The sequence below is a fragment of the Phyllobates terribilis genome, unplaced genomic scaffold (assembly GCF_046119375.1).
Source record: "Phyllobates terribilis strain yellow unplaced genomic scaffold, ASM4611937v1 Scaffold_1__5_contigs__length_1240528914, whole genome shotgun sequence".
NCBI classification, from domain to species: Eukaryota; Metazoa; Chordata; class Amphibia; order Anura; family Dendrobatidae; genus Phyllobates; species Phyllobates terribilis.
Window position 1 is genome coordinate 857615204 of NW_027362761.1, and position 23872 is coordinate 857639075.

General features: G+C 46.3%; 1 protein-coding gene across 1 annotated transcript in view; it reads left to right on the forward strand.

The window, feature by feature from the left end:
* The window catches only part of LOC141153724 (alcohol dehydrogenase 1), a 66272-nt gene that overhangs the window by 22218 nt on the left and 20182 nt on the right, over window positions 1-23872 (forward strand). The window contains exons 4-5 of the mRNA XM_073638805.1: window positions 9044-9131; window positions 22590-22809. Of these exons, the coding sequence (XP_073494906.1) occupies window positions 9044-9131; window positions 22590-22809 (308 nt within the window). The remainder of the gene's footprint in view (window positions 1-9043; window positions 9132-22589; window positions 22810-23872) is intronic.

Consider the following 23872-nt stretch of genomic DNA (forward strand, 5'->3'; position numbering starts at 1 on the left):
TTGCACTCAGTCCACCGGTAGACCGAGGACCGGAGTGTTGGACCTGTGGCCGTAGAGGTCATATCTCCAGAGACTGTCCGAATAAAGAAAAGAGGAGACGAGGGCAGCCGTTAAACTAAGATGCCCCACGGTCGTGGAGCATACCATGGGGTTCCAAACTTCAGGGCGTGTAAGGAGAACCTCTGAAGATATTGTCTCCAAGAGGCCTATTATTTGGGCTGAATTCAATGGACAGCGGATTCATTGTTTAATGGACACTGGGTCTCAGGTGACCACTATGCCTGAAGCGTATTTTCAAAGTCATTTTCCAGAAGTTGCTCGTTCCTGGAAGGAACCTACCGTCAAATTGGTAGTGGCTAACCAATTACCTATCCCAGTGGCAGGGGTAGTATGGATGTCGGTCCGGGCATGTGGAAAGAACCTCGACTGAAAGGGGATAATACTGACCACAGGATCTGGAGGTGACGGGCCCATTGTAAACCTGGGCATGAATGTGCTTAAGGAGGTCGGACAGTTCTGGGCTGAGGATTCTGACAGAAATAACTGGACCCGCACCACTCGTGACCCAGCCAGCAAGAGTGTCTTTCAACACCTCATACGAGTCAGTCAAATTCAAAAATGGCCTGTTGCTTCTCAGTATCTTGGTAAAGAGTCTATGCCATCTGGAGCTATAGTGACTTTGCCAGTAGGACAGACTGTGCTCACTCTGCCGGTGCTGGCACATTTATCATTATAGGGTATGGACATTCAGAGAGAACCAATAGAAGGGGAAGAGGCACTTGCTTTACTTCTGGTTGCTCGCACACTGGCTACCGTGCATCAGGGTCGAGTACCCCTACGTTGTATTAACCTAAGTGGCACAAGTCTACAGTTGTTGCCCCGCCAAGACATAGCACGGGTTTGAATAATGCTAGAGGACCGAACCAGTGCGGATGCTATAGAGGTGGAGCCCGTGGACGGAGAACCATGGACCCTAGAGGTGCCCCCTCACAGGCAAGAAGTCAAAAGGGAACCTTTGGATGGGCGTCGCCTCTTAGAGCAAATGGAGGCTAATCTCACTGAGTTCTCGGCTGGACAAGTTAGGCAGATTGAGCAACTTTTACAGCGTTACCAGGGGGTTTTTGCACAACATGAAGATGATTTTGAGTACACTCGAGATACCCACAGGAAATATGGCTCCCATTCGGGAAAAGTATCGGCAGATCCCACCTCAAATGTACTAGGAGGTGAAAGAATTTTTAGCCCATATGTTGCAGAATGGTGTAATTCACGAAAGTCAGTGTTTTTGGGCAGATCCTATTGTGCTAGTTCGAAAAAAAGACAGTACTCTGAGATTTTGCGTAGATTATCTGAAATTGAATGCATGTACTGTGCGAGACTCTTACCCATTACCCCGAATAGAAGAAACTCTATTTGCATTAGGAAGTGCTAAATTCTTTTCTTCTCTTGACTTGGCCAGTGGCTATTGGCAGGTCCCGGTACTTGAGAAAGATCATCCGAAAACTGCTTTTGTTCTTCCTATGGATTTGTGTGAGTTTAATCGGATGACGTTCGGGCTGACAAATGCACCAGGAACATTTCAAAGATTGATGGAGAGATGCTTGGGGGACCTCAACTTCAAAGCTACTTTAATTTATCTGGATGACATAATAATTTATTCAAACAGAAAAAACTTGCCGACACTTCCAAAACAAGAAATATGTGTGAACAGGTGCAGGAGCAGCTACTTCCATATACAATTAACAAACAAAGCGGCACACTAAATAATTATTTAGTCAGCCACGTTTGAAAATCATCTCCGCCGACTGGAACAAGTGCTAGAATGACTTCAGAGGCATGGATTGAAAATCAAGCCTTGTAAGTGTCATCTCTTCAAACGAGAAGTTGAATATTTGGGCCACACTGTGTCCAGTGCGGGAGTGTATCCCACTGCTGAGAAAGTAGCTGCAGTGCAGAAGTGGCCCACACTAGTCAACTTAAGGGAGTTGAGAGCATTTCTAGGACTAGCTGGATATTACCGCAGATTCATAAAAGACTTCGCTAAGATTGCGGTCCCGCTCAATGAATTACTGAGGGGAACGGCTGGAGGAGCAAAGCGGCAACCTATTCAGTGGGGACCACGACAAGAAGAGGCTTTTCGAGCATTGAAAATGGCTCTAACGAACAATTCAATACTGGCCTATGTTGATTTCTCACAGCCTTTTGTATTGTACACTGATGGAAGTCTACATGGACTGGGAGCAGTGTTGGTTCAAGTGCAAGAAGGAAAAGAGCGGGTGATCGCGTATGGAAAACGCAAAGTTGGGTGCATTGGAACAATGGTGGGTTGCAAAGATGTCTAAATATCAGTACAAAATCGCTTATTGGTCTAAGGCCCTGAACACCCATGCAGCTGCTCTGTCCCGGGTCACTCAGATGGGGCCGAAGAGAGATATAGATGAAGAGCTGGAAGGTGACGAGATTCCGCATTTTTGCCAATTTGCTGCAGCCGTAATCGATGCTCAGAACTCCAAAAAAAAGGCAAGACCCACTCAAATCCTGGGTCGCTCAAGAGACAAGTGGATACAGTTGCAACCGTTCGACCCGGAGTTGGCAAAGCTTAGGGAATGGGTTGCTCTAGGTCAGAGACCAGGAGGCTAGAGCTGCTTCACTCCCAACTACCCTGCAAATCTTAGGTCGGTGGGAAAGACTCTTCTTGAAGGATGGCTTGCTATGCCGGAAAGTCCAGCTACCTCGAGAGTTTGACGTGACCTGGTATGTATTAGTCCCAGGAACACTAGTAACACAATTATCCCAGGATTACAAAGACTGGTATATTGGCCCCATCTGCGGCAAGAAATCGAAGAAGTTTGCCGAGAGTGTCAGCAATGTGAGTTGAGCAAGCCCCCTGAACAAAGAGCTCCCATTCAGACCATCCGAACTTCTGCTCCATTAGAGGTTCTGATGATCGATTATCTGATGATCGGAACTTCATGCAAAGGCTACGGGTATTGTTTGATAATGACCGATCACTTCACCAAGTTTGCAGTGGTGACACCTACTCGGGATCAGACGGCAGAAACCGCAGCCAAGGCCATTTGTCAAGATTTCATTCTGATCTATGGGTGTCCGACGCGGATACATTCTGACCAAGGGGCCTGCTTCCAAGGGCGAGTCATGGATGAGTTATATCATATCTATGGGATCAACAGATCTCGAACAACGCCCTATCACCCCCAGGGAAATGGGGCATGTGAACGCTTCAACCGAACCTTGTTGCAGATGTTACGGACATTGGAAGAGGACAAGAAAATAAAATGGCCTGAGTTCGTGTCCGAGTTGGTGTGGGTGTATAATAATCGCGTTCATGCGACTACTGGTTACATACCCTATATGCTGCTGTTTGGAAGGAATGGACGAGAGGTTACGGAGCTAGTGCTAGACTCAGAAGATCCCGGTCCATACAACAGTCCGAGTACCTGGATTCGAGAACACAGACGGCGGCTTCATACAGTGAGAAAGATGGTTGCGCAGAAGTTTCAGGAAGTAGAGCATACAGGGCGGCCCCCAATTTCGGTGAGCCCACTCCAACCAGGAGATTGTGTGTTAGTAAGGGCCAAACCGGTTGGGAGTAAACTAGACCATCGTTGGGAGGCGGTACCATATCGAGTGGTGAAGCATCCAAAGAATTCAGTCTACGAGGTTAGGCCTGAAGGGGGTGATGCCACGACATCTAGGGTGTTGCACCGTAATATGCTATGACCCTGTCCGTCCGAAGCAGAGGACTGTGTAACAACTATAATGGATAGCTCAGGAGTCCTTTTGCGTGGAGACATGACAGAGCAGAGTTTATAGGTGGAAAGTCTATATATTATTACCACACGCTGAATAAACACTAGTGCAGAGAAAAACCCAAAGTCCATAAACACTTGAAGATGCTTGACACAAAGTCTTTGTTTAGTCCAAACACCGATATATACATATATATTATAGCACGTCCATATATTTAATTGTCCAGGGAGGCCTGGATAGAAAGTCTCAAAGTCCAGAACAGACCTGTGCTCTGATTCTATTTATAGTAGGAAGGTACAGAGCAGAAACCAGCTTACTTGCTCAGCAAATGCAGGTGGGGGCAGAGGTACAAAGGAAGCAGCAGAGGCAGAAGGAATGCTGGAAACCAGGGTATTCAGCGGGATCTCTTGTGAGCAGGAGACTGGAGAACCACACAGGATTGCAGGAGAGTGCAGAAAGCCAGGAAGCCACCAGCAACTGGTCACAGGCAGAATATTCAAGCACTGGCTGGAGGGTGGGTTGGAGTTATAAAGCAGAAGACAAAGGGCACATGAGACCAAGGACGCCATCTTGAAAGAGGGAAGGAATGCCCAAAAGGTAATAGAAAATACTCAGAGTCCTGACAGACTGTAACAGAACTGAGCCTGCGGAAAAACTAACTGAAGTGCCAGAAATAGTGACTCTGGAAGAAGAAGAAGGATGGGCTACAATGCAATTGAGCCCTTCAGTCCCGAGTGAGATACAAAATGGATCAGGATGTGATTTACAATCTTCACTGCTTGATTTATCAGATACCCCGGAATCACCTTCGCGGGAGGAACCCCGCAGAACTGATCGGACTACTGCCGGGATCCCTCCTAACCGATATGCTCAAGAGGAGTTTATCTGGTCTCAGATTCAATAGAAAACAGAAGAGTGTGCTCAACTCTTGTCTGAACTTACGCTGACTTGCATCGATCTCGCAAAGAATCCACTCGCCCGGGGACTGGCGATCAAAAAGGAGGGAGGAATGTAATAGAAGGAGAAAAGTCTTTCAGAGAATCCGTGCGAGATGTATGTAATAAGGAGAAAGAATGCCATCTGGTGAGCATTTCAAGTTTGGCCGCTGGACCCGGTCAGGTGACCTCCAGCAGAGAATTTCAAAATTTAACGGTCGAGCACGCAGTGCTTGCGGTGATTTCGGTGCCAGACACAGGAAGAGACGTGATGCAGGCAGGAAGCGCTGAAGGAACCAGCGAGAGAGACCGGGGTGAGAGACCCGTAAGGCAAGACGGTGGCGGCCGGTGAACGAGTTCGGGATTCAGCGCAGCGGTCCCTTGGGTGTCACGGCTATGGAAGAGGACCGGGACTTGGTTACGACATTAAGGAAATGTATAAGATCCTCCTACACACAACGTGGTAAACCGCCCCGATTGACAGGACAAAGAGAGGATAGACACGAGTCGTGCCGGAGAGATCACATCAGCAAAAGCCGACAAGTGTCATCACTGAACAGGGCTGTCACTTCAACCGCTCCCTCACGGTACCGGGAACAATCAGGTTTAGGGTATCAGGTTGGGAGGGGGACGGGTGAGGTGGAATTAGCCAAACCAGATCTAATTGACTTTGTCAGAAAAAGACTTAAAGGCCTAGCGGGAATAACCGGAGACCCCCGCTAGGGCCATTTTCAGAACCGATGGATTTCAGTGATTAATCCCATATTTGAGCTAGATGCAGTATTTTAGAGAAGGATTTTATTGTTATTGCTATTGTGATATTGTTCTAATTACTAACCTCTGGTGCAATCCCTGTCAACTTTGTTCAATATACAGTACAGACCAAAAGTTTGGACACACCTTCACATTTAAAGATTTATCTGTATTTTCATGACTATGAAAATTGTACATTCACACTGAAGGCATCAAAACTATGAATTAACACATGTGGAATTATATACTTAACAAAAAAGTGTGAAACAACTGAAAATATGTCTTATATTCTAGGTTCTTCAAAGTAGCCACCTTTTGCTTTGATGACTGCTTTGCACACTCTTGGCATTCTCTTGATGAGCTTCAAGAGGTAGTCACCGGAAATGGTTTCCACTTCACAGGTGTGCCCTGTCAGGTTTAATAAGTGGGATTTCTTGCCTTATAAATGGAGTTGGGACCATCAGTTGTGTTGTGCAGAAGTCTGGTGGATACACAGTTGATAGTCCTACTGAATAGACTGTTAGAATTTGTATTATGGCAAGAAAAAAGCATCTAAGTAAAGAAAATGAGTGGCCATCATTACTTTAAGAAATGAAGGTCAGTCAGTGCGAAAAATTGGGAAAACTTTGAAAGTGTCCCCAAGTGCAGTTGCAAAACCATCAAGCGCTACAAAGAAACTGGCTCACATGAGGACCGCCCCAGGAAAGGAAGACCAAGAGTCACCTCTGCTTCGGAGGATAAGTTTATCCAAATCAGCAGCTACAGAAATCGCAGGTTAACAGCAGCTCAGATTAGAGACCAGGTCAATGCCACACAGAGTTCTAGCAGCAGACACATCTCTTCAACAACTGTTAAGAGGAGACTTTGTGCAGCAGGCCTTCATGGTAAAATAGCTGCTAGGAAACCACTGCTAAGGACAGGCAACAAGCAGAAGAGACTTGTTTGGGCTAAAGAACACAAGGAATGGACATTAGACCAGTGGAAATGTGTGCTTTGATCTGATGAGTCCAAATTTGAGATCTTTGGTTCCAACCACCGTGTCTTTGTGCGACGCAGAAAAGGTGAACGGATGGACTCTACATGCCTGGTTCCCACCGTGAGGCATGGAGGAGAAGGTGTGATGGTGTGGGGGTGCTTTGCTAGTGACACTGTTGGAAATTTATTCAAAATTGAAGGCATACTGAACCAGCATGGCTACCACAGCATCTTGCAGCGGCATGCTATTCCATCCGGTTTGCGTTTAGTTGGACCATCATTTACTTTTCAACAGGACAATAACCTCAAACACACCTCCAGGCTGTGTAAGGGCTATTTGACCAAGAGGGAGAGTGATGGGGTGCTACGCCAGATGACCTGGCCTCCACAGTCACCAGACCTGAACCCAATCGAGATGGTTTGGGGTGAGCTGGACCGCAGAGTGAAGGCAAAAGGGCCAACAACTGCTAAGCATCTCTGGGAACTCCTTCAAGATTGTTGGAAGACCATTTCCGGTGACTACCTCTTGAAGCTCATCAAGAGAATGCCAAGAGTGTGTAAAGCAGTCATCAAAGCAAAAGGTGGCTACTTTTGAAGAACCTAGAATACAAGACATATTTTCAGTTGTTTCACACTTTTTTGTTAAGTATATAATTCCACATGTGTTAATTCATAGTTTTGATGCCTTCAGTGTGAATGTACAATTTTCATAGTCATGAAAATACAGAAAAATCTTTAAATGAGGTGTGTCCAAAGTTTTGGTCTGTACTGTATGTATGTATGTATATGTATATATATATATATACAGTACAGACCAAAAGTTTGGACACACCTTCTCATTTAAAGATTTTTCCGTATTTTCATGACTTTGAAAATTGTACATTCACTCTGAAGGCATCAAAACTATGAATTAACACATGTGGAATTATATACTTAACAAAAAAGTGTGAAACAACTGAAAATATGTCTTATATTCTAGGTTCTTCAAAGTAGCCACCTTTTGCTTTGATGACTGCTTTGCACACTCTTGGCATTCTCTTGATGAGCTTCAAGAGGTAGTCACCGGAAATGGTCTTCCAACAATCTTGAAGGAGTTCCCAGAGATGCTTAGCACTTGTTGGCCCTTTTGCCTTCACTCTGCGGTCCAGCTCACCCCAAACCATCTCGATTGGGTTCAGGTCTGGTGACTGTGGAGGCCAGGTCATCTGGCGTAGCACCCCATCACTCTCCTTCTTGGTCAAACAGTCCTTACACAGCCTGGAGGTGTGTTTGGGGTCATTGTCCTGTTGAAAAATAAATGATGGTCCAACTAAACGCAAACCGGATGGAATAGCATGCCGCTGCAAGATGCTGTGGTAGCCATGCTGGTTCAGTATGCCTTCAATTTTGAATAAATCCCCAACAGTATCACCAGCAAAGCACCCCCACACCATCACACCTCCTCCTCCATGCTTCACGGTGGGAACCAGGCATGTAGAGTCCATCCGTTCACCTTTTCTGCGTCGCACAAAGACACGGTGGTTGGAACCAAAGATCTCAAATTTGGACTCATCAGACCAAAGCACAGATTTCCACTGGTCTAATGTCCATTCCTTGTGTTCTTTAGCCCTAACTAGTCTCTTCTGCTTGTTGCCTGTCCTTAGCAGTGGTTTCCTAGCAGCTATTTTACCATGAAGGCCTGCTGCACAAAGTCTCCTCTTAACAGTTGTTGAAGAGATGTGTCTGCTGCTAGAACTCTGTGTGGCATTGACCTGGTCTCTAATCTGAGCTGCTGTTAACCTGCGATTTCTGAGGCTGGTGACTCGGATAAACTTATCCTCAGAAGCAGAGGTGACTCTTGGTCTTCCTTTCCTGGGGCGGTCCTAAGGTGAGCCAGTTTCTTTCTAGCGCTTGATGGTTTTTGCAACTGCACTTGGGGACACTTTCAAAGTTTTCCCAATTTTTCGCACTGACTGACCTTCATTTCTTAAAGTAATGATGGCCACTCGTTTTTCTTTACTTAGAATTTGTATTATGGCAAGAAAAAAGCAGCTAACAGTCTATTCAGTAGGACTATCAGCTGTGTATCCACCAGACTTCTGCACAACACAACTGATGGTCCCAGCCCCATTTATAAGGCAAGAAATCCCACTTATTAAACCTGACAGGGCACACCTGTGAAGTGAAAACCATTTCCGGTGACTACCTCTTGAAGCTCATCAAGAGAATGCCAAGAGTGTGCAAAGCTGTCATCAAAGCAAAAGGTGGCTACTCTGAAGAACCTAGAATATAAGACATATTTTCAGTTGTTTCACACTTTTTTGTTAAGTATATAATTCCACATGTGTTAATTCATAGTTTTGATGCCTTCAGTGTGAATGTACAATTTTCATAGTCAAGAAAATACAGAAAAATCTTTAAATGAGAATGTGTGTCCAAACTTTTGGTCTGTACTGTATATGTGTATGTATATATATATATATGTGTATAATTGTTATTTATAGCTATTTGACTGCCCTCATTTTGTGACTCTGCGCGTTGCATTCTGACACCTGCTTTACACATGCAAGATTAAATATGTGCAATAAATTGTAAATGACAACATTTTCATTATCATTCCATTCATACAGGAGACAAAGTGATCCCATTGTTTCTTCCTCAGTGTGGAAAATGCAGATGCTGTGTAAATCCAGGCAGTAATGTTTGCTACAAAAATGAGTAAGTAATGGTTAAATCAAGACCATGCCAATTTATCTAATTTCCATGCGGTGTGTGTATATTGGGTGAAACCGAAGCAAATATACCCAGGTGATGGTGTTTGTGCATCACCCCAGGTCCCTCTGGCACATAAAAGAAGGTAAGCATGATAAATGGCAAGCAGTGGATTTTGGATTAGGTCCCAGGAGATTCAGGTTACTCCTCTATTAATCCCTGAACTACAAGTCATGGCCAAAAGTGTTGACACCCTTGCAATTGTTCCAGAAAATGAAGTATTGTTCACAGACAATTATTGCAATTACACATGTTATGTTACACACAAAGGAAATAAACGTGTATATTGGAAGAACAAAAAAAAAACAAACGGAAAATTGGACATAATTTCACACACAACCTCAAAAATGGGCTGGACAAAATTGTTGGCACCCTCAACTTATATTTGTTTGCACACCCTTTTGGAATAAATAACTGCAATCAATCGTTTCCTATAACCATCTCTTACACCTCTCAAACTGGAATTTTGGACCACTCTCCTTTTGCAAAGTGCTCCTGATCTCTCATACTTGAAGGGTGCCTTCTCCCAACAGCAATTTTAAGAGCTCTCCACAGGTGCTCAATGGGATTTAGATTCGGACTCATTGCTGCCCTCTTCAGAACTCTCCAGTGCTTTGTTTCCATCCATCTCTGGGTGCTTCTTTAAGTATTGCCCTGCTGGAAGACCCATAGCCTAGGACACAAATGTGGCTTTCTGACACTGGGCACTAGATTGTTATGCTTCTAGATTCAATCCCTTAATCCTGTGTTCTGTGGTTGGCATCTCTTTCCGCTGAGCCACAACAGATACACCTTTTATTTGGGTGTTTTTAGTTCTGTTATCTTTATTTCTGTTGGTTTTAGGTAACAGGTGTTTTCCATTTACTCTGTTTGTCTGTCCTATCACCTTTTGGGTGCAGCTTTAAATACCTTCCCCCTACTGGTGTTTCCTGCTGATGATAGACTTTGTTTGGATTCATTAATTTTGCTGTAGTTTGTGTTGGTTGCAGTGGTTTTGTGTGTGATTCCTTTATTCATTAGAGAACTGCCATTCTAGTGATTCTAGGAACTGCTATGGACATTCACAGTAAGCCGCCGTCGAGTTGGGGGGCCATTACGTTATCTTAGGTTACCAACCTCCACAGTCAGGCAGGGACAGACCAGGGTCAGAGAATGGTTTTTCTTAGTCTGAACAGGGACCTGTCAGGTTCAGGTATTTGTCTTCCTTTTTTATACGTTTGCCGTGTGAATGTGTTTTGGCAGTCATTACATTTGCGACCCAAAATACTTTGGTAATCTTCATATTTTATGATGCCTTACACACAGTCAAGGTATCCAGTGCCAGAGGCAGCAAAATAACCACAAAACATATTTGAACCTCCACCATATTTGACTGTAGGAACTGTGTTTTTTTTTCTTTGTAGGCCTCATTCCGTTTTCGGTAAACAGTAGAATGATGTGCTTTACCAAAAAGCTCCATCTTGGTCTCATCTATCCACAGAACGCTTTTCCAGAAGGATTTTGGCAAACTGCAGTCTAGATTTTTTATGACACTTTCTCAGCAGTGGGGTCCTCCTGGGTCTCCTGCCATAGCGTTTCATTTCATTCAAATGTCGACGGATAGTTCCCGCTGACACTGATGCACCCTTAGCCTGCAGAACAGCCTGAATTTCTTTGGCATTTGATTGGGGCTGCTTATTCACCATCTGGACCATCCTGTATTGTAAACTTTCATGATTGTTTGTCTGCTGTCCACGTCCAGGGAGAATAGCTAAAGTGCCATGGGTTGTAAACTTCTTGATTATGTTGTGTTCTGTGGACAAAGGAACACAAGATCTCTGGAGATGGACTTGAGATTGTTGATATTTTTCAACAATTTTGGTTCTTAAGTCCTCAAAGTTATCTTATCCTCTCTCTGTTCTCCATGTTTAGCGTGGCACATATAATGCAAAGATTGAGTCAACTTCTTCCCTTTTTATCTGGTTTCAGGTGTGATTTTCATATTGCCCACACCTGTTACTTGCCACAGGTGAGTTTAAACGAGCATCACATGCTTGAAACAAAGTTTTATATACCCACATTTTTGGAAAGATGCCAACATTTTTGTCCAGCCCATTTTTGGGGTTTTGTGTGAAATGATGTCCAATTTGCCCTTCTTTTTTTTCTTGTTTTTTTTTTTGTGTGTGTTTATTCCAATATACACACACACACACACACACACACACACACACACACACACACACACACACACACACACACACACACACACACACACACACACACACACACACACACATACATATACACATACACATACACACACACACACACACACACACACACACACACACACACACACACACATAAACGTGTAGAACAAAATATGTGTAATTGCAATAAATTTCTTGGAGAGATACTTTATATTCTGTAAAATTTTCAAGGTTGCCAATTAGTGATGAGCGAGTATGTTTTGTTAACCCTTTCACCGAGTATGCTCGGCCGAGAACCGAGTTTTTATAGCGTGCTCGGGCTTTAAGTTTTCGTCGCTCCATGAACATGATTTGCGACTGTTTGACAGATTTAATACATGTGAGGAATGCCTGTTTTTCCAGCATTCCTCACATGTATTAAATCTGTCAAACAGTTGCAAATCATGTTCACGGAGCGACGAAAACTTAAAGCCCGAGCACGCTATAAAAACTCTGTTCTCGGCCGAGCATACTCGGTGAAAGGGTTAACAAAACATACTCGCTCATCACTAGTGCCAACACTTTTTTGCTATGACTGTGTATGTCCATTATTACCTCTCTATAAATTTCATATAAGGTGTTGTCTACGGAGTTTACCTCTGTTGCTGCCTCATGCGTTATTGACAAAGCTGTGATGGTAACGTCAACACTACTGCACATGACCCATGTAGCCTATCACTAGGCTCAGCAGTCTTTCCATTTTCCCGTTTTGGTCTGCCCTATCACATTTTTGGTTCGCTATAAAGTGTTCACCCTTCACTGCAGTTCATTGTTGCCTACGTCTAGGTGGACTTGGATTTAGAAGTTCCAGCCATACAGCTAAGGGATTTATATTGCATGATAAACACCGGTTGATTTCCTACAGTGTTTGTTTGTGTCTTCCTTCCCAGCTCCTCTTCCTTTCACCTCCTTAGATCTCTGGGAGTTTATTCTTGTTCTGTTTATTTTGGCTCTCCTTAGCTGTCCCTCTCTACATTTTTATGAACGTGTTTTAATTTTCTCACCGTGGGTTTTCATAACTTCCTGCACATTTTCCGCTCCTCTTGTTGACAGTGTGTTGCAGCCTCCCCTCTGATTCCTCAGGAGGTACAATAAACCCTTCAATGCCCTTTTTAAAGAGTCAAGTGGTGGTGTTTTTGAGTTGTGCGGCTAGGATCTTTCTGGTTTGAATAGGGACCAGCTCAGTGTAGGTGCGGCATCTCCCTGAAGTAGGTCTTCCCTTTTTCCGATACCCATGAGTGTGTTTTATGTTCATGACCGTTACAAACTCTGGTGTAATCTGTTATGGATCCGGGTGGTGGAACCTCTGTGCCGAGGTGCAAGGAGGGACCCAGAGGGGCGTGACTAAGTATCCATCCGAACCGACCCTGGTCGTACGGCAACTAACGACACCGTGACCAGGGAGGATCCGGGCAGAGGGACCAGGTGCTACTCTGGGGACGACCTTGTAAGAGAGCAGGTGGCTCCCATGGGTCAGAGGGCTGGGACTGACCGGTATGGTGGATGGACACGGCAAGCAGGCGGAAGTCTCTGATAGCTGATAGGAGGAGGTCACAGTTCGAGAAAGCAGGGCAAGTAGCAGTCTTTAGGTTTACCAGGAAGGTGGTCACAGCAAGTGACGGCAGGGTCTCCAGGCAGGCTAGCAGAAAGCAAGCAGGTGCTCCCAGGTGAGCGGGCAGACAGACGAGGCGGGTAACTGACAGGTAACTGGTGGGCACTCCCAGGTGAGCGGGCTGACGGACACAGCAGGTAACAGGCAGGTAACTGGTGGACGCTCCCAGGTGAGCGGGCTGACGGACACAGCAGGTAACATGCAGGTAGCTGGTGGACGCTCCCAGGTGAGCAGGCAGACAGACGAGACAGGTACCAGGCAAGTAACTGGTGAGCACTCCAGGTGAGCAGGCTGGCAGGCTCGGCAGGAAACAGACGGATAACAGGCTGACAGGCAGGACGAGAAGTCAGGCTAGCAGCGGAACCTGAGGGCTGAAGCACAGGTAAGACACAGTGCAAACAACTTTGCTCGGGCACCTCCATTTTGGAGGAGGTGCCTTAAATGTGGGAAGTCCTCTGGCCATTGGCCGGGGACTATTTAGGAAGACGCGCGCTGTCCCTTTGAGAGGGGGGGGGGGGAGTGCGCGCGCGCGCCCCCTAAGCACTCTGCTGGAGGAGGAAAGCGCGCCGGCCACAGCAGGGAACGGAGCGCAGGGAGAAGCCCCGCCAGGAGCCGTGGGGTGGGAGAGACGGTGTCTCTGTCTGACATGGGGCAAGGACGCCGCTGCGCCGACAGAGACAGGAGTGCTGGAGGGACCCACGCAAGGAGCGCGGAGGTGAGAGGGACGGTGTCCCTGCCTAGCAGAGGGCAGGGACGCCGATGCTACTGTACCCCCCCCCCTTACGCCCCCTCCTCTTTAGGCCAGAAAGAAATTTATCAAGGATGAGCGGGGCATGGATGTTCCCACGTTCTCTCCTCAGGACCAAACCCCTTCCAATCCACTAGAAAAAAGGTCTTTCCTCTTACCCTCTTGGTGGCCAGAATGCTCTCTACCTCAAACTCGTCTTCAGCGGAAACCGGGGCAGGAGGCGTACCTGAAGACTTTGAAAAAGAGTTAAGTACCACGGGTTTGAGGAGAGCTACATGGAAGGAGTTGGGGATCCGCAAGTTGGCCGGGAGTTTCAATTTATAGGCCACCGGGTTGATTTGCTTGATAACTTCCAGTGGGCCGATGAACCGGGGCCCTATCTTGTAGGAAGGAATCTTGAGCCGGACAAATTTGGACGAGAGCCAGACCTTATCTCCAGGACGGATTTGAGGCGGATCCAGACGTCTCTTGTCAGCCTGTCTCTTCATCCGCTCGGAGGACAGAAGAAGTGCGGATCTGGTACTCTCCCAAATGGTGGAGAATTCGCTAACAAGAGATTCCGCGGCCGGGTTGTCCACCGAGGCGGAGACGGGAAACAGGATCCGGGGATGTTGGCCGTAGACTTTAAAAAACGGGGATTTGGAAGAGGATTCGCTCTCGTGATTATTGTAGGAGAATTCGGCCCACGGTAAAAGATCCACCCAATCGGAATGGTGGGCATTAACAAAGTGCCGGAGGTAACTGGTTAAGATTTGGTTGATCCGCTCTACTTGACCATTCGACTGTGACCCCCAGCAGTTTACACGTGGCTCTCCAGAAGCGAGAGGTGAACTGAACCCCTCGATCGGACACGATGTGGAGAGGAAGACCATGGAGACGGAAAATATGATGAATAAAGTCCTTAGCCAACTCAGATGCAGACGGAAGACCCGGCAGGGGAATGAAGTGAGCCATTTTAGAGAAGCGATCAGCAACCACCCAAATGACCATACAACCAGCAGAGACAGGAAGATCTGTTATAAAGTCCATGGCGATGTGTTGCCACGGGGCAGCAGGTACGGGAAGAGGCAGAAGGCGGCCGGCTGGCAGATGTCTAGGAACCTTGTTGCAGGCACAGGACGTACAGGCCGAGACAAAGTCTATTACCTCCTTGCGCAGGGAAGGCCACCAGTAATGCCGGGCAATAAGCTGGAGGGTCTTTTTTTGGCCAGCATGGCTGGCTAGCTTAGACGAATGTCCCCAGTGCAGAACCTTCTCTCGATCAGGTACGGTCACGAACGTCTTACCAGGTGGAAGACGATTCAGATCCAAGGGAGCCACTTGCATTACCTTGGCGGGGTCGATGATGTGCTTAGGCTCCTCCTCTAGATCGGAGAACAGAAAGGATCGGGACAAGGCATCGGCTTTGATATTTTTGTCTGCTGGGCGGAAATGAAGAATGAAATCAAAGCGGGCGAAGAACAAGGACCACCGGGCCTGGCGCGGGTTAAGTCTTTGGGCACTCTGGAGGTAAGCCAAGTTTTTGTGGTCTGTATAAATTATTACCGGGTGAAGAGCCCCCTCGAGCAGGTAACGCCACTCCTCCAGTGCCAATTTAACGGCTAACAATTCTCGGTCTCCTATAGAATAATTGCGCTCAGACGAGGAGAAGAGTTTGGAGAAGAAGCCGCAGGTTACCATTCTCCCGGATGGCGACTTTTGGGTGAGCACCGCTCCGGCTCCGGAGGAGGAAGCATCTACTTCTAAGAAGAATTGTTTGTTGCAGTCCGGACAGTGCAGCACCGAAGCGGAGGAGAAAGCTTGTTTCAAAGAAAGGAAGGCCTCTTCAGCCTCTGGCGGCCATTCTTTGGGACTAGCGCCCTTACGGGTGAGTGCGGAGATAGGGGCAGTCCGGGAAGAGAAGTGCGGAATGAAGAGGCGGTAGTAATTGGCGAAGCCCAGGAACCGCTGAATAGCCTTCAACCCCTCCGGTCGGGGGCCACTTCAGCTTCAGGATGGCAGAAAGTTTCTCAGGATCCATTCGAAGGCCGGTCTGGGAGATGACGTAGCCCAGAAATGGAAGCGAGGACTGCTCAAAGAGGCACTTCTCAAATTTTGCGTAGAGGTGGTTCTGCCTGAGCCTGAGCAGGACCTGACAAACGTCCCTCCGGTGTGTGGGAAGATCCGGAGAGAAGATCAAGATGTCGTCCAGGTACACCACCACGCAGGAGTAGAGAAGGCCACGGAAGATGTCATTGACCAACTCTTGAAAGATGGCGGGAGCATTACAGAGGCCGAAGGGCATTACGAGATATTCATAGTGGCCATCCCGGGTGTTGAATGCCATCTTCCATTAATCCCCCTGGCGGATACGGACCAAGTTATACGCCCCACGGAGATCCAGCTTGGTGAAGATTCTGGCACCCCTCAGACGGTCAAATAATTCAGGAATGAGCGGAAGGGGGTATTTATTCTTCACTGTGATCTGATTAAGACCTCTATAGTCTATACAGGGACGGAGTGAGCCATCCTTCTTTTTAATGAAGAAGAAGCCTGCTCCCGCCGGGGAGGTAGATTTCCGGATAATTCCCCGGGCCAGATTTTCCTCGATATATTCAGACATGGCCCGGGTCTCGGCAGCGGACAACGGGTAAATACGCTCACGGGGTGGAGTAGCGCCGGGTACCAGGTCGATTGGGCAATCGTATGGTCTATGGGGGGGTAATGTCTCTGCTTCTTTCTTGTTGAAAACATCAGCATAAGACCAATAAGGAGCCGGTAGGCCGGGTAGATTGTCTGGAGTAGGAGAAGGACGAGCAGGACGAACAGGAACTAAACAAGTCTTATGACAGTCCTGCCCCCAGCGAAGGACCTCTCCGGTCTGCCAATTCAGCACGGGTGCATCTCTCTGGAGCCAAGGAAGCCCTAACAAAAGGGCATGAGAGAGTCCTGGTAGAACATGGAAGAAGATCCTCTCAGAGTGCAGCATTCCCACCTGCAGAGTCATGGGTTCGGTGATGAGTTGGATGGTTAGTGGTAAGAGCCCTCCATCCACGGAGACGACAGATAAGGGTTCAGCCAAAGGTTTAGTGGGAATGCGGTATTTCTCTACCAGGGACTGGGAAATGAGGTTTCCGGCAGCTCCAGAATCGAGTTGAGCTAGTTCAAAGTAGCGGTTCTCCCCGTAGATGATAGAGACCGACAGCATTAGAGATGGAGGGGGTTTACTTTTGTCTAGGACGACCTCTCCAAGCGATCCTAGACACTGGCGTTTCCCGGCCTCTCCGGGCAGGAACGGATCCGGTGCTCCTTACTGCCACAGTAGAAAAAGCTCCCCTCAGCACGGCGTGACTCTTTACGGGTTTTGACCACCTTGGTCTGGTCGAGCTGCATGGGCTCTGGCGAGTGCGTCCGGGGAGTTACAGAGGAAGAGACGGGTCTCTGGAAAGTGGGAGCAAGGCGGGGAAACCTCCTCTCACGGGTGACCTCTTTGGTACGCTCCTGGAACCGGATGTCAATCCGGGTGGCAAGTGTTACGAAGTCATCCAGGGAGGTAGGAATGTCCCGACCGGCGAGTTCATCTTTAATCCGGCCGGATAGGCCTTCCCAGAAGACGGACACTAGGGCCTCGTTATCCCAGGCAAGCTCGGAAGCAAGGGTACGGAACCGTATGGCATATTGGCCCACGGTGAGACTCCCCTGGCGGAGGCGTAGCAGAGAGGAGGCAGATGAGGTCTTTCGTCCTGGTTCGTCGAAGACTTTCCGGAAAGCCGTGAGAAAGGCTGGCAGGTTGGACACCAGGGGGTCTCCTCCTGTGCGGTCTGACAGACCAGGCAGGTAACTGGTGAGCGCTCCAGGTGAGCAGGCTGGCAGGCTCGGCAGGTAACGGACGGATAACAGGCTGGCAGGCAGGACGAGAAGTCAGGCTAGCAGCGGAACCTGAGGGCTGAAGCACTGGTAAGACACAGTGCAAACAACTTTGCTCGGGCACCTCCATTTTGGATGAGGTGCCTTAAATGTGGGAAGTCCTCTGGCCATTGGCCGGGGACTCTTTAGGAAGACGTGCGCTGTCCCTTTAAGAGGGGGGGGGGTGCGCGCGCGCGCGCCCCCTAAGCACTCTGCTGGAGGAGGAAAGCGCCGGCCACAGCAGGGAACGGAGAGCAGGGAGAAGCCGCGCCAGGAGCCGGGGGACGGGAGAGACGGTGTCCCTGTCTGACATGGGGCAGGGACGCCACTGCGCTGGAGGGACCCACGCGAGGAGCGCGGAGGTGAGAGGGACGGCGTCCCTGCCTAGCAGAGGGCAGGGACGCCGATGCTACATAATCTCATAAACCTCTCCTCACCGAGTATTGTTAAATCATGTTGTGAAGCATGTGACTCAAAATAGGAAGGTAAGAAAGGACAAATCCATAGATGCTGCCTCGATTTGTGTATGAGTTGAACTACACTGCTCAAAAAAATAAAGGGAACTCTCAAATAACACATCCTAGATCTGAATGAATGAAATATTCTCATTGAATACTTTGTTCCATACAAAGTTGAATGTGCTGACAACAAAATCACACAAAAATCATCAATGGAAATCAAATTTATTAACCAATGGAGGCCTTTGGAGTCACCCTCAAAATTAAAGTGGAAAATCACACTACAGGCTGATCCAACTTTGATGTAATGTCCTTAAAACAAGTCAAAATGAGACTCAGTATTGTGTGTGGGCTCCACGTGCCTGTATGACCTCCCTACAATGCCTGGGCATGCTCCTGATGAGGTTGCGGATGGTCTCCTGTGGAATCTCCTCCCAGACCTGGACTAAAGCATCCGCCAACTCCTGGACAGTCTGTGGGGCAACATGACGTTAATGGATGGAGCGAGATATGATGTCCCAGATGTGCTCAATTGAATTCAGGTCTGGGGAACGGGCGGGCCAGTCCATAAATTCAATGCCTTCATCTTGCAGGAACTGCTGACATACTCCAGCCACATGAGGTCTGGCATTGTCCTGCATTTAAGAGGAACCCAGGCCCAACCGCACCAGCATATGGTCTCACAAGGGGTCTGAGGATCTCATCTTTTACCTAATGGCAGTCAGGCTACCTCTGGCGAGCAAATGGAGGGCTGTGCGGCCCTCCAAAGAAATGCTACCCCACACCATTACTGACCCACTGCCAAACCGGTCATGCTGAAAGATGTTGCAGGCAGAAGATTGCTCTCCATGGCATCTCCAGACTCTGTCACATGTGCTCTGTGTGAACCTACTTTCATCTGTGAAGAGCACAGAGCGCCAGTGGTGACTTTGCCAATCCTAGTGTTCTGTGGCAAATGCCAAGCGTCCTGCATGGTGTTGGGCTGTGAGCACACCCCCCATCTGTGGATGTCAGGCCCTCATACCACCCTCATGGAGTCGGTTTTTAACCATTTGTGCAGACACATGCACATTTTTGGCCTGCTGGAGGTCATTTTGCTGGGCTCTGGCAGTGCTCCTCCTGTTCTTCCTTGCACAAAGGCAGAGGTAGCGGTCCTGCTGCTGGGTTGTTGCCCTCCTACGGCCCCCTCCACGTCTCCTGGTGTACTAGCCTGTCTCCTGGTAGCGCCTCCAGCCTCTGGACGCTACGCTGACAGACACAGCAAACCTTCTTGCCACAGCTTGCATTGATGTGCTGTCCTGGATGAGCTGCACTACCTGAGCAACTTCTGTGGGTTGTAGAGTCCGTCTCATGCTACCACGAGTGTGAAAGCACAACCAACATTCAAAAGTCACCAAAACATCAGCCAGAAAGCATTGGTACTGAGATGTGGTCTGTGGTCCCCACCTGCCGGATCACTCCTTTGAGTGTGTCTTGATAATTGCCAATAATTTCCATCTATTGTCTATTCCAGTTGCACAACAGCATGTGAAATTCATTGTCAATCAGTGTTGCTTCCTAAGTGGACAGTTTGATTTCACAGAAGTTTGATTTACTTGGAGTTATATTTTGTTGTTTAAGTGTTCCCTTTATTTCTTTGAGCAGTGTATATGAAACTTATCTGTTCTGCTACTTGGTTGTGATTTTTCAACCAATTACTCTTTTCTACATTTTAAACATTGTACGATGGTAATAAAATATATTTTATAAGTCAGAGGTTGAATATTTTATTGGGCCGAGAGTTATTTTGCCAATGGGCACAATAGTTTTTCACTCTCTAGAACACCTGCTCAACTTAGGTGTATGTATTGATAACAAACTCAACTTTAGTGACCAGTGTGGGGCAGCTGCTGCCAAGGCAAATAAAATGATGGGATGCATTATAAAAGATATAAATGCTCATGACAAGAACATGGTTTTAGACACAAAAAGGAAAGAAGCATGCTAATGTGCAGCGATCACCATGTACAGTACAGACCAAAAGTTTGGACACACCTTCTCATTTAAAGATTTTTCTGTATTTTCATGACTATGAAATTTGTACATTCACACTGAAGGCATCAAAACTATGAATTCACACATGTGGAATTATATACTTAACAAAAAAGTGTGAAACAACTGAAAATATCTTATATTCTAGGTTCTTCAAAGTAGCCACCTTTTGCTTTGATGACTGCTTTGCACACTCTTGGCATTCTCTTGATGAGCTTCAAGAGGTAGTCACCGGAAATGGTCTTCCAACAATCTTGAAGGAGTTCCCAGAGATGCTTAGCACTTGTTGGCCCTTTTGCCTTCACTCTGCGGTCCAGCTCACCCCAAACCATCTCGATTTGGTTCAGTTCTGGTGACTGTGGAGGCCAGGTCATCTGGCGTAGCACCCCATCACTCTCCTTCTTGGTCAAATAGCCCTTACACAGCCTGGAGGTGTGTTTGGGGTCATTGTCTTGTTGAAAAATAAATGATGGTCCAACTAAATGCAAACCGGATGGAATAGCATGCCACTGCAAGATGCTGTGGTAGCCATGCTGGTTCAGTATGCCTTCAATTTTGAATAAATCCCCAACAGTGTCTCCAGCAAAGCACCCCCACAATATCACACCACCTCCTCCATGCTTCACGGTGGGAACCAGGCATGTAGAGTTCATCCGTTCACCTTTTCTGCGTCGCACAAAGACACGGTGGTTGGAACCAAAGATCTCAAATTTGGACTCCTCAGACCAAAGCACAGATTTCCACTGGTCTAATGTCCATTCCTTGTGTTCTTTAGCCCAAACAAGTCTCTTCTGCTTGTTGCCTGTCCTTAGCAGTGGTTTCCTAGCAGCTATTTTACCATGAAGGCCTGCTGCACAAAGTCTCCTCTTAACAGTTGTTGAAGAGATGTGTCTGCTGCTAGAACTCTGTGTGGCATTGACCTGGTCTCTAATCTGAGCTGCTGTTAACCTGCGATTTCTGAGGCTGGTGACTCAGATAAACTTATCCTCAGAAGCAGATGTGACTCTTGGTTTTCCTTTTCTGGGGCGGTCTCATGTGAGCCAGTTTCTTTGTAGCGCTTGATGGTTTTTGCAACTGCACTTGGGGACACTTTCAAAGTTTTCTCAATTTTTCAGACTGACTGACCTCATTTCTTAAAGTAATTATGGCCACTGGTTTTTCTTTACTTTAGCTGCTTTTTTCTTGCCATAATACAAATTCTAACAGTCTATTCAGTAGGACTATCAGCTGTGTATCCACTAGACTTCTGTACAACACAACTGATGGTCCCAACCCCATTTATAAGGCATGAAATCCCACTTATTAAACCTGACAGGGCACACCTGAGAAGTGAAAACCATTTCCGGTGACTACCTCTTGAAGCTCATCAAGAGAATGCCAAGAGAGTGCAAAGCAGTCATCAAAGCAAAAGGTGGCTACTTTGAAGAACCTAGAATATAAGACATATTTTCAGCTGTTTCACACTTTTTTGTGAAGTATATAATTCCACATGTGTTAATTCATAGTTTTGATGCCTTCAGTGTGAATGTACAATTTTCATAGTCATGAAAATACAGAAAAAGCTTTAAATGAGAAGGTGTGTCCAAACTTTTGGTCTGTACTGTACACAATGTAAAATAGATATAAATTTTATTAAATGCTAGTCACAAAACACCAGAAAAATTGTATAGAAAACACAAGTAAAAAACCCAGTTGTCCCCACACTGGGTGATTGCCCATCCAACAACAAAACATCCCCACAATAAATTTTTCCAATTTTTTACCCATACATGATTTTGCCTCTATACAAGTCACTATTGCGACCACACTTAGAATACTGTGTACAGTTCTGGTCTCCGGTGTATAAGAAAGACATAGCTGAACTAGAGAGGGTGCAGAGACTAGAAACCAACATTATTAAGGGAATGGGTGAACTGAAATGCCAAGACATGTTATCAAATTTGGGATTATTTGGTTTGTGAGAATGAAGGCTTAGGGGCGATCTTATTACAATGTAGAAATATATGAATAAACAATATAAAGGTTTTTACAATGATGACCAGGAGGCATCCTACGTCTAGAGGAAAGAGTAATCATCACAGATGCAGATTCATTACTGTAACAGCAGTGATACTTACTTAAGAACTCTCTGCCACATAATGGTGTAATGGTTGATTCACTTAAAAAGTTCAAGGGGCCTGCATGTCTTATTGAGCAATATAATATTAAAGGTAATGGATACAAGATCCTGTGATGGGACGGCTGCCATATCTGAAATTGGGAAGGAATTTTTCCCCCAATATGTTTTTTTTTTTGCCTTACTCTGGATCAAGATGTTGGGTTATAGGTTGAGCATGATAAACTTGTGTCTTCTTTCAACCTTAAAACTATGAAGTCTATACAGGTGACAAGCGCCATATACTTTCTAGTCACTGATTTCCCTCTAATTTTTTTTCCAAACAGCATAGGGAAATATAATGGAGTGCTACTGGACAACACCACTAGATTTACCTGCAAGGGGAAACCTGTTCACAATTTCGTCAGCACCAGCACTTTTACTGAGTACACAGTGGTAGATGATATTGCTGTTGCTAAAATACACCCGGATGCGCCATTAGAGAAGGTCTGCCTCATCGGCTGTTCGTTCTCCACTGGATATGGCTCTGCAGTGAATATTGCCAAGGTGAGTTCTAGTTGTGCTTTCGCTCTATACTTAAATGATTACATTTATTCCATAATGATGGCCGATATGCCTTTTTTGGGTGGCCATTAAAGGTCCTTATTCTCCAGCACCACCTTTTTATAGTGTTAAGAAATAAGAAAATGGCTTCCCCTCCACAAAGCAAGGTTGCAGTAAGTGTCAGTTAAATATTAAAGGGACTGTCCGGTCCAAATCGATAAGTCTGTAGTCACTCTGTGACTGCAGACTTAAGAATCTCCACAGGGCATGCACTGTGTGCTACTGGGACTGGAGGGTATGTATGTGTTATACATACTCCCGGCTAGAAACCAACTAGTGAGCGTGGCCTCGCTCCATACACTTTTATATAGAGCGAGGCCGTGCCCCAACTAGGAACTATATATATTTTTTTAATACACAGACAAAATAAGACAAAAATCATGCTAAAATGCTGTTTTTTTTCACCATGGGACCACACAAAAAAGTGAAAGTGATCAAAAAAGCATTTTTCTTCAAAAGCAACATCATGTCCTGCAGAAAAACTAAACACTTGTAGCGCTCAGAATTGAATAGTTTTATTACCATATGTGTAGTCAGGTAGGACAATTTTTTAGCAACAGTGTTTGTGTGCAAAAGTATCAAAATATCTGTTTATATTAGTGTACATAGTGCTCTGTTAGTGTGTGTTTTAAGACTACCCATCGTGTAGAGACCAGGAAGAACAGGAGTTTTTTAATTTAAGTATATTAGAAAATAATTTAGATTATGGCATTAAATAGAGATTTAGGACGAAAATGACTTTGTATGATGGACCACCCCCTTTTGGCTTCTCAATACTCGCTCTTGTGCCATTACTGCCTCCAATTTTTCTGTTTTGCTGATTCAGGCTACATTCTGTTTTACTGCTTTAAAGCTGTTCTCTGCTTCCATCTTGTGGCCATTACTGTGTATTACACTGTAACTATTGTCTTTTGTCTTCTGTCTCTGCTCTCTCCCCACCCTCAACTAAGGATGTGGTAATTTTGGTGAAGGATTGTTTGTTCTAACATCCAGCAGTTTAAGCCCA